At 35.2% G+C, this 15,835-nt stretch overlaps 1 protein-coding gene across 1 annotated transcript; it reads right to left on the bottom strand.

Annotated features, from left to right (window-relative positions):
* Positions 1-2,126: 2,126 nt before the first annotated feature.
* LOC6643544 (probable RNA helicase armi) lies at positions 2,127-6,754 on the bottom strand. Its single transcript, XM_002066416.4, has 3 exons — positions 6,596-6,754; positions 6,209-6,525; positions 2,127-5,313 (listed from the first exon to the last, which is right to left on the bottom strand). Exons 2-3 carry the CDS (start codon positions 6,464-6,466, stop codon positions 2,185-2,187), a joined length of 3,387 nt encoding a protein of 1,128 aa, XP_002066452.2. The 5' UTR covers positions 6,467-6,525; positions 6,596-6,754; the 3' UTR covers positions 2,127-2,184.
* Positions 6,755-15,835: the final 9,081 nt, after the last annotated feature.

The raw sequence follows: 15,835 nt of genomic DNA, 5'->3' as shown, positions 1-15,835 counted from the left end.
AAGCAGGCCTTAGCAGAATTGTGATTTTTTTTTTCTCTTTTTGCACACTCAATTTATCATTTCAAAATGTGAAACGCACAAAAATGCAACCGCATTTGGTAGACATTAATCATACGACATGTTGACAGCTGTCAGCCCGATGGTCGTTGTTTGTTTTCATTGTTGCTGCTGCTGTTACTGTTGCTGATGTTGATTGCTGCTGAAATCACAAATTGCCAGCTCAGCTGCCGAGCAACATTTTAATCCACTTTCAAGTATCAAGACAAAAAGGGGGGCCAACCGTCTCTCTGATCTGTCTGTCTGTCTGCTTGATGAAGGCGAATAAATTGCTAGTGTCATGGATTTCATCAAGTCGGCATAAAATATGAATTTGTACATAAATCCAAAGACAAAATCAAGATTGATTTGTGCATTCAATACAATAAAGTAAATACTTACTTTTATTTTATATAACTATTATTTCAGTATTTACATAAAATATTTCTCTGTTTAAAAAAAAATTGCGTCAAATATTTAACAAAATGTTTTTGCAAGAATAAAGATTAAATGAAACAGTGTCATTATGTTTTTAAATTTAGTCTAACAATTTAAGTTTAATTTTAATTTAATTTAAACAATATAAAAATGATTTTTAGACATTTTATCTACTCACTTTATTTATATAAAGATTTTCGGAAGTAACGTATTAAATTAAATATCAAATCAAAGATTTTTTTCAAAGTAAAAATCTTAAAAATTGAAAAAATTTTTAATTTGATTTGATTGAGAGGATTTTGGGTTTAAAAAAGCTCAAAATAAACCCATTTAAAAAAAGTATTTTTATTCAAAAATTTTCAAAATACCTATTGATGACTTTGGAAAACCTAAACCTTAAAGTAATATATGTATATTTCAGTTTGAGTTTCTCAATTAAAAAACAATTTTGTTTTTGTTTCTTGCTTCCCAAATTTGTTGAAGCCAACTGAATCGTCGCGTCGTCTTTGTCTACCATATCATTCCTTCAATGTAGTCAGTTTCGGCATTAAACTGAAAGTTGCTTCATCCACTTTTTGTTGAGATCATAATAAATCTTTTGCTGCCTCACGACATCAATCCAACACAATGAAGAATAATGAGATTTTTTCTCGTTTTTTTTTTTTTTTTGGTTTTGGCAAAATGGTGATGAAATTTTTTTTTTTACTTGCCTACACCTAAAATACATTTTGAGGAAAGTGCCAAAGTATATGATAAGCTCGTTAATCATCTAGACACACTCAGATACAGATACAAATAGTGTGTGTGTGTGTGTGTGTGTGTCAAATCGTACATTATGTGGGCAACAGCTGTCCAAGAGAGATGAGAAGGGGCGTGTCAAGTCACAGTCAAGAACCGTTTCATCATTAATTAGCAGTCATTTAATATAGAATGCAACTTTCCTTCCCCCACCTCTCTCTTGGTCATTAATCTCATTTGAAAAGCATACAAATTGAAGTTGAAAGACCTTCACTTCCTGGCCTGGAACAAATCTAATAAACTTTTTCCGCCATTTCCGCTGTGAACCGTTTTGTTATTATAAATTGTTCTAGAAATATTTCTTTACATTTTTCAAAAAATGCAGAAGGAGACAAAAACATCATCATTATTATCGTCATCATTTATAGATCTGGACAAAGGAATACTCTCGCTAGACTGTCTTGGCAAAATGTCCAATGAGTTATTTTGATTGATGTCTAGAGTGCTGTTGTTGTTGTTGCAGTGCCCCACGCCACATTGAAATTTTTATAAATTATAATTTTTCCATCGGCTGGCAAACATATTTTTCATGTCATGTCCATGTCCCCTCCATGCCAATTGATTGATGAAAATGCCAGAGTCGTAACGTTTACGAAAATCAACAGAGACCCAGACCGAGACAGAGAGAACGAGAGAGAGAAACAAGCATAGAAAATAATAATAATGATATATCTATGCAAATTATGGCACAGAAATTATTAGTTTCATGTCGTCGTTGCCTACCATAGATTTTGTATTTTTTTTTTAAATTAATTTGCCAATCATTTATCATATAAAATGTGGGGGCGATGTCTGCCAGACGTTCAATTCATTTCCATTCTCAGCTTTTAGTAGGTGTCAAAAAAAAAAAAAAATAGGCTATGATATTTTATTAGACCATTTAAAAATACAAAGAAATCAGAGATTTAAAGACTATGCAACAAAGTCCGTAGATTCAAAAGAGTCATTGCTGGACCAACTTTCGGCATCTTCATCTACATCAGGTGATGATTCCTTAGCCAAAATTGAATCGGGTATGTCGCAGCCAAAGTAACTATTATTTTCACAGCAATATTGTATCAGTAGACGCCACTTATCGTCAACTGCCAGCAAAAAGGGATTGCCAAAGACGACCAAGAGGGAACGGGCCCGTGATATGGCCACATTCATGCGTTTATTGCAGCGCACAAATCCGAGGCCAAGACGGGCATCAAACTTAAGCAACGCGGCAGCTGAACGAACTGTAGAAACCAGAATAATATCGTTCTCTTGTCCTTGAAATTCTTCAACAGAACCAATTTTCGGCATATCGATTCCATTATCAACGAAAAAATTTCGAATTGTGTGCACTTGTTTTACGTATGGCGTAATTATACCTATTTGATTGGGTTTGACATCGCAGCGATAGATCGCAAGGGTCATCATGAAGACTTCCGTAGCTTCGATCATATTATACCATGATGGTGAATCATCATCTTGCAAATTCTCACCCAGGACGCCAATAAAAACAACACCATGGGACGGAGACATTTTCGAATCTGGAGGAAAGATTCCCTGTACCTTTGCCAAAACCTTTTCTTGCGGCGAATCCGTAGCGGATACATTCGATATTAGATCGTTATCGTAAAATATTTCACTATACAAAGTCATGATGGAGGGAAGCGAACGATAACCGTTTAGAAGTTTGGTCACCACAAATGGATTATAACCGGAGGTGGTAGGAAACCGATTCAAATCCTTCGAATACGGCTCAAATTCCAGCACACGTTCCAAAAATGACTTACAGTATCCATTAGCGGCGGAAAAACTATTCACAATTACCGGTTGCAGTTGATATGGGTCGCCTGATAGGATGACCTGAGAGCGTTTACGCGATAAAAGGGCTATCGGGGTAATGGTCTCGGGTTCAGTGCACTGACCAGCCTCATCAACCAAGACGTGGGTGAAGTGACCCGATGGAAACTGCAATTGCAATAAGCTGCCCATGGTGGTGCAAGTGCTGACCGTAACTCGCCGACGACCAATAAAATCCTTTTTGCAACCCAATCTCATTCCAGATGTTGTCGCTTCTTCCATGGTGCCCATAGTTCCCGAGGCGCTTAGGTCCAAAGTGCCGCAATAACTTTTCAAATTCTCTGGTATCGAGTCCTTTTCAATTTGATTTTGAGACACCATACGTATAATTTGATCCTTCGGTACAGATCCGCTGTCGAGAATTCGTTGCAAAATCAAATCCGCAGCCATGTTCGATGGAGTGGCCACCAAGAGCCGAGATTGAGGCAAACAATGCATAATTTGCAATATTGTCTCAATCATGGTAACAGTTTTTCCTGTGCCCGGTGGTCCAAATATTATGTAAGGCATATTATCCGATTCACCGCGTAAAATATTGAAAACTGCTTGTTTTTGTATGTCATTCAACAATGGATTGTACCAATCGATTTTGCTATCAAACAAGAACATTTCGTATTTCTCATTCATCTTTATATCCAACTGAGGATAGTCCCGTTTAACCAATTTCCTGGGAAATAGGAAACTCTCACCCATATTTTCAACAATTCGACCGATGGCATAATGCTGTTTCCTTAGCGCGTAGCGTGAGAAAAAGAATTCCACGCGATACTCTTCATTGACATAGTTGGTTTGAAAGTTTGAATGAAACTTAAGAAGCACACGATCGTACATAACTTTATGGATTACACCTTCGAATTTCATTTTCGATATCTTGTCGACCTGGCAAATGGCAACGGCATGGACTGAATCGCCCACAACAAGGGATGGACGACGTTCAGCTAGATTTTCAACACGCAAGGACAAAAAGTCACCGTCACGTTGAAAACGTCCTCGTTCGATGTCAAAGTTTCGGAATGAATAGAAAACGGTTATTTCATCAAAATATAAAAATAGACTGAATTTCTCTTTATAGTTATCGATTGTGAGCGGTAAATGGAGCTGGGGATATTCTTGTTCAACAGTTTCTTTCATATGACTACGCGGCTCCAAGGTGAAGAACATTTCGGACAGTTTCTTTGGTACTTCATATTGTTGTAAACGAACCGCTACGAATCGTATTCTTGGCCGTAAATACTCGCCGGGGATCACATTAAATTCATTGGCCCACACCTTATTGGCATACAAACGATTGCGTTGATTCGTTGTCTTGCCGGGCACAAAGTGATAGTCGCCTGCCATCAGTAGGGTCTCTGCCACTTTGGCCTCCTCCAAAGTTCGAGCTACCACAATGGCATAACTTCGTGTTACTTTGAATTTATCAAAGGTCACTACGAAACGTTCTCTGAATTCGCCATATGTTTCGGTATTCACTTGAAAAGTCAATACGATCGATTTATTAATCCCAATGTCAATTGGGTTTTTAGGATAGATCAATGTAAACTGAGATGAACTCTCCTCGAGCACTTTAACTGAAAGCATTTCAGCAATGCGATGCATTTTATTTGTTACTTTCACTTCCACTGTGAATGTCTTCCAAAGTTCGGTAAAAAAGGCCCGATCTCCATCAAAGACAATAGGAAGATTGCGAAATAGGGAATTACCATGTTGTGTACTCTCTTTTTTTGCCGTAGCAAAAGTCTTTTCCATCACTTCCAAATTGATGGCACGGTTAGTGAAAGTTAAAAATTTACATTCAATCAAATCGACCAGGACATTATCATCCAAATGCAGCGTTATCGGGCAATTCTCTTTAAGAACATAACTGAAATCCGAAAGGACAACCCAGTCTTGGTAGACACGTGTCACTTTGCGTTTCATTTTTGACTGCATGTTAGATGGAGTTACCTTTACCACTGACGCCACTTCATCCTGATTGTTCTCGCCTAACTCCACATTGCATTCCATTAAGACATAGTCATTGATTCTTGGTGAAAACGTGCATTCAATTTTGTCCAGATCAATGTTAAAAGAAACAGATTCGGTATCGGTATCGGTATCTACCTGGATAGTTCTCTCAAGTTGCTGTACAACCACACCGAGTATACTACGCGGAAGTGTCTTGAAATGAATGGGCTTATCGCAATGGAATGATTTTATAGCATCTTTAACCTGGAAAAGTATAGATAGATAAATTATTTATTAGTACAAAGTCTACACAAATTTGTTCAGACAAAATGTATGGTAAAGTTTGTAATATTAACAAGTAGAAGTTTCTGTAGGACAAACTTTTTTGTTTTTTATTTTTAATGTTGTGTACAATATGTAGGTGAAGGATTGATTGTACTTAGATGTATTTGTATTATAGCTTAATATATTGTTAAAAAAAATATCAATCTAATCTAATCAGGTAAAAGCATTACATCATACTCTTGATTGAAATTCGAGCCCGGAGGAATGTGAAATTAAAATTATTTATTAAAGTCTAAGTTAAAGGTGAAATAATGTTTAACTAAATCCAGGTAGGCATAAACGCATTGTAATTAAAATAATTTAAGACTACAGTAGAGGAAGTTTGGATGGAATAATCTTAAAAGAACTCAAAGTCTATGGCTTAAATCCTTACAAATTTTCTTGTATTGTCCTCAATTCAAGAATGAGGCTTGTTAGGTGCAACCAAAAAGTTACTAATATATACCGAAATAAAATATTTTCTTCAAAATTAACCGATTGAAAATTAGTCCATATTCATAGGATGCTTCTTGCCCTATATACCATTAACTATAACTTTGAAGCTGAAATAATTATTATTATAATAAAGTGCAATTTACAACTCTTAGAAAATGCAAAGAGAATAGAAAAATTACTTAAAAATGACTTTCTTATTAAGCTAAATAATTATACTTTGCAGATGCATTTTGAATACAATTATAATTGAATAATGAATCAATGAAAAATACAACTAAAAGGAGCAGTGGGTGTTTTATCCAATATAAAACTATCCATTTAAAAATTGAATAAAAAAATTGATAAAAATTGAACTTCAATGAAGACTAAATAAGTTTACCTTTTTCTTTTCAGTAACGTCAGTGGAAACCTTGACTCCAGAGTCAGCACTGACGGAATCAGTTTTTGCTTCATCATTACTCTCCAATTGACCATCATGGAAACTTGCGACAGAATTCGTTTCGGTGGACTCGTCTAGTTGTTCTTCACCGGAACTTTCTTCCTCCTCATTGTTGGGTCCAACATCAGGGATTTCTTCTGCCAAGGGCTGCCCCAGATTAAACACTTGACGAGTAATATAACGAAATATGGATATCATCTAAAAGGCGTGATTTTAGACCAAATAGTTTCAATCCGTCGTTTAATGACTGCTTGATGCTTTAATGATAATTAGAGTAAAAACTTGTTCCTTTGTTTTTATTAAAAAATGGAAAAGAAAAATAGTTACCTTATTGTTGTGATAGATAGTAATTCTATGTTTTCGCTTTTGATTAAAGTTCACACACTTGTATTTGAATAGGATAAAAAAAGGAAAATAATAGAGAAAAATGAGAGTCTCTTAGATCACGTTCAACTGGAAACACACGCCGAACAAAAAGGAAAAGCGAAATTGTCAAACATTTATTAGAAAACTTGACTTTGTTGACAGCTTAATAATCGATAGGCGATAGGAACAGGGTTTCCTATTGCATAAAAAACGGAAAAAAACGATTAAATTTCGCAAATTGGGAATGACGGAATGAAACAAGCCAAGTAGCGTAAAAGAAAATTGGGAAACATGTGAAATATTGAACATTAATTAATAAAACTTTACGTATTGCAAATTATGCGAAATATTAGACTTTTCCAAAAAAATATTCGTCTATTTTCTGGGAAGTAGAGTAAAATTTTATGCAAAACGATTATTATGTTTTAATACAATCATTGATTGTAAATTTTACTTTTAGTAAGAACAACTCGTCAATTCTTAAATTTAAAGTGCTAAATTTGAAAATTTGTACTTTATGCGATTAAAAACTTATAAAAATTACGGTCCCTGATAAAATATCTTTTAAATATATATTATATTTTTTAATACAAGCTCCATTTTAGAAAGGATTGTAATCATTATGAGTTTTATTTTCAAATAATCGGCACAACAAATAAAACTCACAACGTAAAAATTATATTTTTTCGCTCAAAAATAAATTTCTGACTCTTATTCAGGGAGTTCACGCAAACCCGATATATATTCTTGGACCTAGAAATCAAAGATTATTATGTTATCAATTAATTAAAAATATCAGACTACTAATTCATAGGTAAAATCTATAAAAGAAAAATACACAATTATGAAAAAGTTATAAAAGTTGTTATATGTCGACTTAAATGAATGTGGGGTCTGTGCCCACTCGAATTAGAATTGTTGTTACATTTAATAAATGATATTTGTTTATTTAGTAAAGTTATTATAGATATGAATATGTGTCAAAAGGTTTTAGCAAACTTTATTATATATAAGATATATATAGTAACCTCGTTTTGCCATTTATAGGGGCTTCGGTCGTCGATCTTCTCTCAGACTCTCCCTTGCCAAATCGTCTTCTGTGCTCTCCTTGCCACCTCGTTGATCAGCTGCTTGCAGCGTTACCATACCATTTGAATAATGATGAAATGGATCAATCATAAAAAGGTTGAAATCTTGACCTATTGTTTTGTTAACAAAACAACTTTATTTACCACAAATGATCCCTCCCCAATTTTCTCCATATCGACAACAATCATTAGGCATATCCATTCCCATTGCATCCGTATTGCCATATTGACATCGTTTCATTACCCCATAAGGCGGCCACTAAAATTGATTTTATGGCAACCCCAAAATGACATTCCTCAGAGTTAATCTTTGTGCATTTTCAACAACTTCATTTTGTGGTTTTGCACATTGCCACTCCGACATCGCCAACCGCCATGGCAATGGTATGGTTAAGCCATTCCAAAAAGTGAAACAAAAACAGAGTTATGCACATTTACTTCAACTTTGCATATGTACATAAGGATGTACATGTATGTATGTATGTATGTATTCCCATGGCTTGCGGCTAAAAGGGCAATAAAAACTATTTACAGTTCAATTTGCTATAATATTTGCAGCTCAAAACCGCAAACGACAAATATGCAGGGCAAAACGCTGCCACACCAAAAAGAAACCCCCTCACACCGACCATCATTCGAACCGATACCAAAACCAGACCAAACCGCAGACAGACTTTTAGTTCAACTCCCACTTGGAAATCCTGGCTACATACTAAACCCGTCTCCTTCAATTCCTTTGCCTATACAAACAGACACAAACATCCAATATGTACGCAAATAGCTTTAACTTTTTAGAATGCGTTAGAGCACTCGAAAAGGAATCAAAGTTTACACACACACACACAATGCCCTCAGTCGTATGTGTGTGTGTGAGGGTATCTGGAAAATCTACAGACAATACTCGTAATCCAGTGTGTAGTATGGCAGAAAAAAGGGTTTATTATCCATTTCCATTTCCATTCCGGCCACTCGACACTTTCCGCACTAACAACTTGGTAAAGTTATGCAACCAATTTACATACAAAAACAACTCAATAAACGTGCGAAATGCTAACGATTTGTAAAAGTTGAGTATACCCCACCAAACCACTGCCATTTGGGTGGTTCACACACACACACACTGAGAGAGTCATTCATTGGTAGTCCTTCTATTGGTTTGGCCAGGCAATTTAGCAAAGTATTTCCTCGTCGCTTGCAAAAACGAGGCGGCAAAAAAACAACAAAAAGAGAAGAGAAAAAAAATAAGGAAAATACCAGCAGGAGAAGTAAAACGTTTGCCCACTTTTTGTTACACTTACACGAGACGCTTCTCTATTCTCGTAAACTGTGGGCTTATTTTCATGCCTCGAACCCACCAACCTCATGGCTGAGCGGAAATTGTGCATGAAAGCTGACTGAAACCCCTCCTCCTCCTGCTGCTCCTTACTCCTCTAAAGACCTTGCCTTTCCTCTATGCATGTGGGTATAGGAACCTAACTCGATTATTATAATATTCAACTATATAATCCAATGAGAAAGTTTGCTAATAAGCTGCTAGTTGAGTGCCGACACTTACCAGTAGTTCACAAGGATTTTGTCGGTTTTGTATGACGATAGTTTTTGCATTGTTGTTGTTGTGGCTGTTATTATTGCTATATACATATATATATTTAACGCTTTTCTAAGTCTATCATCAACAAAACGACTTTTCAATTGAGTTTCTATGAAAATTGTACGGATTTGTGTGTGAGTAGAATATTTCTGTTTTGCTAGAAAGTAGTTTACTTTTGGTACGTGACATTTGAAGAGTTTTATTAACAAAAGATGACAAATGAATCTATTGTAAATAAAGAAGACAAAAGGACAAAAATCTTAATGGGTATTGGATTTAATCTCTTGTCTTTGGTTCTAAGGATTTTACTTTTTGTTTTATTCTATTTGCAATCTATCTTATACAGACAATAAACAAATTGATTAAGAACTATGCTATAATAGAAGCTTTTGAGCCTTAATGATAAGTTCATTCATTCATCCATGTCTTTTAAGTGTAAAAATAACTGGTAACCTTGGGTTGAGTTTTCGGAAGAATACAAAGCGATTTTTGTACCTCAGAAATTTTAAATCTGTAATTATTAAAAATTCTGCAAATAATGAAAATCTGATATAATATGTAAAAGTAATGCTGAAACTTCAAACTGCATTAAAATCTCGAGCACCAATTTTTTTTTGTCAATTTTCGGGAAAGATCCTGATGGAATCTGAGGTTTATATTCAATAGTAAAATTAAATTTATATCAAATTAGTAAATTTCATGGGGATAATCCAATTTTTATGAAAATGTTTCGTCTAGACTCTAGAGCATTATGATATAGTGGTCCGATCTTAATGAGTTTCATACTTAAAAAGTATCAAGTACTTCACCTGTCCAAACAACTGTTAAAGAAAATAGTTATCCATCGAATTTGGCTCAATTTTCCAGTCTTCTCCAATATTTCGTTTCGTTATCAAATGTGGCTAACTCTTAAAATATTATGACTACATTTAATACCCTTGGCAAAATGTTGAATTTCACTTATCTTCATTGGGGGAATCAACTGTCAACTCACTCCCCCTAAATGTGTTGTCTAATTGCCACTAATCACACACAGACAACAACAACAACAGACTACTTTCACTGAACACGGCATGAAAAATGACTCCAATGCTGCAATGTGGTTGTTGAAACAAACAGAGAGAAAAAAAAACGACGCCAACGCCAGTCCGCTAACGGTATTTAATGACACATAAAGTCGTCAATCACTCAGCGAAATCTCGACATGTCGCCTGTACCCCAAGCGAAGCGAAGCCAAGCCAAGCCAAAAGCTAAAAGCAAGCAACAGTCTCACTTCTCGCGTCGAGAACTGAACAGAGAAAGAGAGAGAGACAGACAAAGAGAAAGATAGATGGGTAAGAGGGTTGCGGGGACGGAGAGATAGAGTAAGAGACAACAAAAATGCTGCCGGTAGCAACACAATTTGACAGCTCCCTGACAGTTTAAATTAATTGATTTATATGGAACAGGGCTTTTGGCTTGGTTAAAAACGAAAAAAAGGGAGTGGCGCTTTCCTTAGCTCACACAAAAAAAAAAAATCCACTCCACTGAGAGGTGTATTTAGGTGAGGTAAGGGAAAACGAGGTGTGATTCAAGGGGGGGATGGGGAGGAAAACTCAATTCTACACACTTTCAATTAACCAAATGGACATGGCACTTCGATGAGTTTATATAATCTCTGTTTACCATCGTGTCACTACAATATGTTTGCTCAAGTAGCCACCAGCGATTCAACTCGGCCTTAATTTATCATCAACTGTCGTACAAGATCTTTGTCTAAGTGCCGTTTTTTTCCCTCCTTTTTAGTTTATTTTGTTTCATAACTAGACAGTGTAATAACTTTGTCGATACGATATATTTAATTAGATGATGAATTGCCTTTGGGTGCGATTATCTCTATTATTAGACATGGACGTAGTGCAATTTCCCCGCACACAAGACTACCCTATGGGGGTGCCCCCTCTACAGCCATGATCCCCGTCTCAAGTATGTCGCTTATAAATCAAATCTAGCTGTCAAAGTATCTCCAATTGACCCAGGCCCAGGTTCAGGCCATGGACGCTGTCGCGCCAAGTTAACTGATGATGTCGCTCATGAAGAGAGATCGCCGACCAACTACCGACTGCCGATCACCGATCACCGATCGATTGATTGATCATAAGATCGCATTTATGGACAACAACATGGCATTTCATTCACACTCAAGCTATTTACGGTTTGGAAATAAATGCGTCAAAATTAACAAGATTGATGGAATGAATTTATATACTCGTATGTGTGTGTGTGTGTGTTTGTGTGTGTGCATGCCAAAAAAGGCGACGACTCTGTTATGATATGGTAAAATATTCCAAATACCATCAGAAACATGCGAGGGAGAGCCGAGAAAACTACATGGTGATATAATATTGATTCGGCTCTGTCCAGTTCAGTGTGATGGATGAGCTGCTAATTGTGGAGCCACTGTGACCCCTTGTGGCAGAGAAATACTTACGTTTATTTCAATTTTCAATCGGTCAAAATCAATAAACAAAAACTGCATTTCATAAACATTAGAATATGCGACTTTTGTTTACCCTTTCGGTTTCTAAACTGAAAACTATGGACCAACTGAAGTAAGACTAAAAGACTTTAAAGCTTAGCTCTTTTAAGTCATAAACTCTTTCTCTAATCCATAAGAAGGATAGATTATCCACCTACTACAGGGTATAGATTTGCAATCGTATAAAAAATACAGGTTTAGCATCCACAAACCACAAAGAAAAACAACGAAATTCTAGCAATTTCATCTATGAATCATCATTATGATCATCACTCATTCGGTTCGTTCATTCCATCCCACCAAGAAAAAAAAAAGGCAAATTTCTCACTTTGTCAATCTTCATGCAACATTTTAATTATGGTTTTTAATTTCACGCCCCATATGCTTTACTGTCAGGTGATTTCCCAACGAAAAAAACACATTTATAAAATTGGGAATAGAGCCAGGAAAGACAGAAGAAAAATGCTTGTAGGTTGAATTTTCAGAAAATGAAATTAAGTGTTAATCTCATTTGATTTGTCATTTTCACATGACGTGATTCAATGCTCGACGCGGCCTTCTTTCAATTCAATGTTGTGATGTATGGGAAACAAATGTTCTTCTGACACATTTATTTGTTTAATGAGACGTTGAATAATTAGTTGGTTATGGGCACAAAAACAGAAACGCAAATGAAAACGGAAAGAAAAGCGAAAAGCGATTCCAAATGGTAAATGGTCAGAGCCAAAGGAGAGCCACAACAACAAACACAATTTATAAATTATGATTGACGACTCAGTGCGGAATTGTGTGACCCGTAATATCCCACATACACACAAATATCCAAGCAAATATTGTACACAATAATATATAATAGTTATATGTACACAGACATACAGACATACTATATAGCCCCCTCCGATATTACCGCTGTTCTTGTTGGATATTTTTGTAATGCCTTTTTTTTGCCCTGGCCTCGGTCATTACGGATGACAGCACGCCTTCAAAATAATGAGTTTAGATTGATGGCCTCACATCAGTCAGCGGCAAAAGGCAGGGTACAACATATTTATAGAGATACGACTAGTTTGTGGCCAGAGTGAATATCAAATACCCTTTGTTTTCAATGTAAAAATGAACTTTTTCGGTCAGCTTAAATTTGAGTTAATAGAACAAATAGTGATAGGCAGATCAAGTTAAAAGTGAAATAAAAGAAAAGGCAACATATAAGATAATGACACAAACAAAAAATGGAGAAAAAATCAGAAAATCTTATCTACAGAATTACAATATAAAATATATATTCTATAAAATATATATTCTATTTATTTTACGCAGCAAACAAGCAACAATTAAAAGAAAATGAGAGTAATAAAAGAGAGGAGCTTTCATAATTAGAAATTAAATTAATTAACTAATAAAGAAAAAAAATATTAAATTCTAAAAATCAAAAGTTATAGATATAGGAAGATAGGGCGATTATCGAAAAGTATATGAATAGAGACATACTTAGTGGAAACTTTTACTTAAAGGAAAAAAATACAGAAAGTAAAGGAAAAAATTAAATAAAACATATGTAAACGTCTGATTTGTTTAAAATTGAAATCAAATTGATCTTATTCGGAAACTTAATTTTGGTAACTCTAGAAAATTTCCTAGCACATCAAGTATACATCAATTATTGGAAAGATCTTGTAACTGCATTATTTTGGTAATGAATATTGATAAAATTGATTTGATATTGAACCAAAATTTATATTTTATTAGAAAATGATTTATAGGAAGCCCATAGAGTAGTAATATTGTTGTAGTAATTGTTGGTTGCAAAAGAAAAATAATAAAATAAATAAATAGATTTAAGAGACATAGCAATAGTTGAATAAATAATACAAAAATTAAATTACGTTTAGAAACCGATTTCTGGCGGTCTCATTATGACGTATGTATGTACATATATGTCAATATACACATGTATGTATGTATGTATTACGATTATAGTCAATTTTCTTCAGAGTAGAGTAGAGTAGAGTATTCCCACAAAGATCTGATTGCAATTTTTTTGCTTTGTGCCCGTTGACATGTCACTAACTTTAAGATCATATGTACATATGTATGTAGATGCCCTTTTTTGTTATAGAAAATTTTGATTTTTGCCATGGAGCCATACTCAATATGCTTCTCTTCCGCCTGTCCAAGGCCAGGTCCAAACGGACGGTCCGATGATTGATGTGTTTGGCATATGAAAAACCCTTTTTTGGTTTACTCAGTTTTATTATTGTTGTTTTCACGAAACATATTTCAAGTAATGAATGTCATTTTTGTTTTTGTTTTGTGTGTGTTTGCCGCCAGAGTGGAAAAATATTAATCATCCATGGGGAATGGTTTTCTCAGTTTGAACCTAGTGATAAATTAAGTTCGAGATGATTGGGAAATGTCTGTCGAGTAATTAGTAGAACGAGCAAAAGAAACAAGATGAGTGTAGAGTAAAATGCAAGAAACCGAAATTAAATATGATAAAAGACCCCAAGACCCCCACACACACGCACACAGAGGGAGAGAGAGAAAGGGAGACTGTTTGGCATAATTAAGTATGACATGCAAAAGTATGAATTATCACTGAAATGTCAAAATGTCACAGCTGGCAGAGTTGCCAGAGACAAACAGGCAGACAGACAGAGGCTGAGACAGAGATAGAGCTGAGAAGATGGAGACAAATGCAGTACAATGATGGCGAAGGCGGATGGCGGGAGTCATGGAGGGGAGAAGGGGAATGGCGGAAGGCATAAATAAGAGACGAGAGCAGACACAAACGAAACGCCGCGTGTGGGATTAACTGACTTGAAAATTTATGATATGAAAAATTACTTTTGCTCAACAACCAACCAACACACACACACACACACACACACACACACACTCAACAAGAGAAAGACAGACATAAAAGAAAAAGAGAGAAAAGATGATACAATATTGCTTTAGTGATAATTTTTCGTATATGTACTGTAGATGTAAGTATGTACCATAAAATTTGTTGCTTTTATGTACAAATTTTCTAAAGTCTGTGTTGAAAAATTAATGTGCACAACTGTCATTGCAATGACAGAGATGATGGCACATGAAATGGGGGCGTGAGGGTAGATATATGTATATCTCCCTCATTCTCATAGCTTCTTTCAATATCGCCCTCTCTCCTTTTCGCTCTAGCAATCTCTGTATCTTTATCTATCCGGCACTTTCTGTCTGCTTCTTTCCTCTCTTTGTGTGCTCTAGTGTTGTGAAAGCTTATGATAAATGATTTTGAAATGTGACAAAATGCTTACGAGTGGGATTAACACTGAACACAGGCGGGAGACGAGACGAGACTCCAACAAGAGCCTGGCCCGAGGACTGTTTATTAATGCCCTCTAAGTATAAAAAAGGAAAATGGGGTATATTAGTGTCATTAAAGAGGCAGAAAGTCCTTTGTGTGAGAAAGAAACTTATGATGCTTCTAATTACCATGAAATACATAAAATGAGTTTAAAAATATGTTCCATACTTCTTCATTTTGATGCAGGGTATCTCTCAATCGTTGCTTTGACTTTATGTAATTCCTTTTTATTATTATTTTGCGTAAAAGAGTTATTTGCTTGATGTCTGCTAAGAGTACAAACAACGTAGAGACAGGGAAGTTTTTGGTTTTGTCGTCGTATAGGATTATAGTCATTTTTCCCAAATGAAGTTGTTGTCGCAGTGTTTTCATCCCATAAATATATCCAGAACGCACATAAAAATCGCATAATCCTATTAATAAGAACTATACAAGTAATTAGAAAACTCAGACCAAAGACAATTTAATAGACGTGGCAATTTATCAATTAAACTAAATAATATTTTCAATACTTTATGTTTATTACTTAATCGTTAGCCAAAAATCTGATTTATACATTAGATATTAGCATTCTTTAATGTGCTCTTATCGTCGATCATATTTCAAACAACTTGTGATTAATTTTGATTTGTTTTGACAATGGTTTCAAAGAGAT

This window comes from Drosophila willistoni (assembly GCF_018902025.1).
Source record: "Drosophila willistoni isolate 14030-0811.24 chromosome 2R unlocalized genomic scaffold, UCI_dwil_1.1 Seg200, whole genome shotgun sequence".
Taxonomy (NCBI): domain Eukaryota; kingdom Metazoa; phylum Arthropoda; class Insecta; order Diptera; family Drosophilidae; genus Drosophila; species Drosophila willistoni.
The sequence above is the reverse complement of the archived record's forward strand: the minus strand, read 5'-3'. Positions and strand labels throughout refer to the sequence as shown.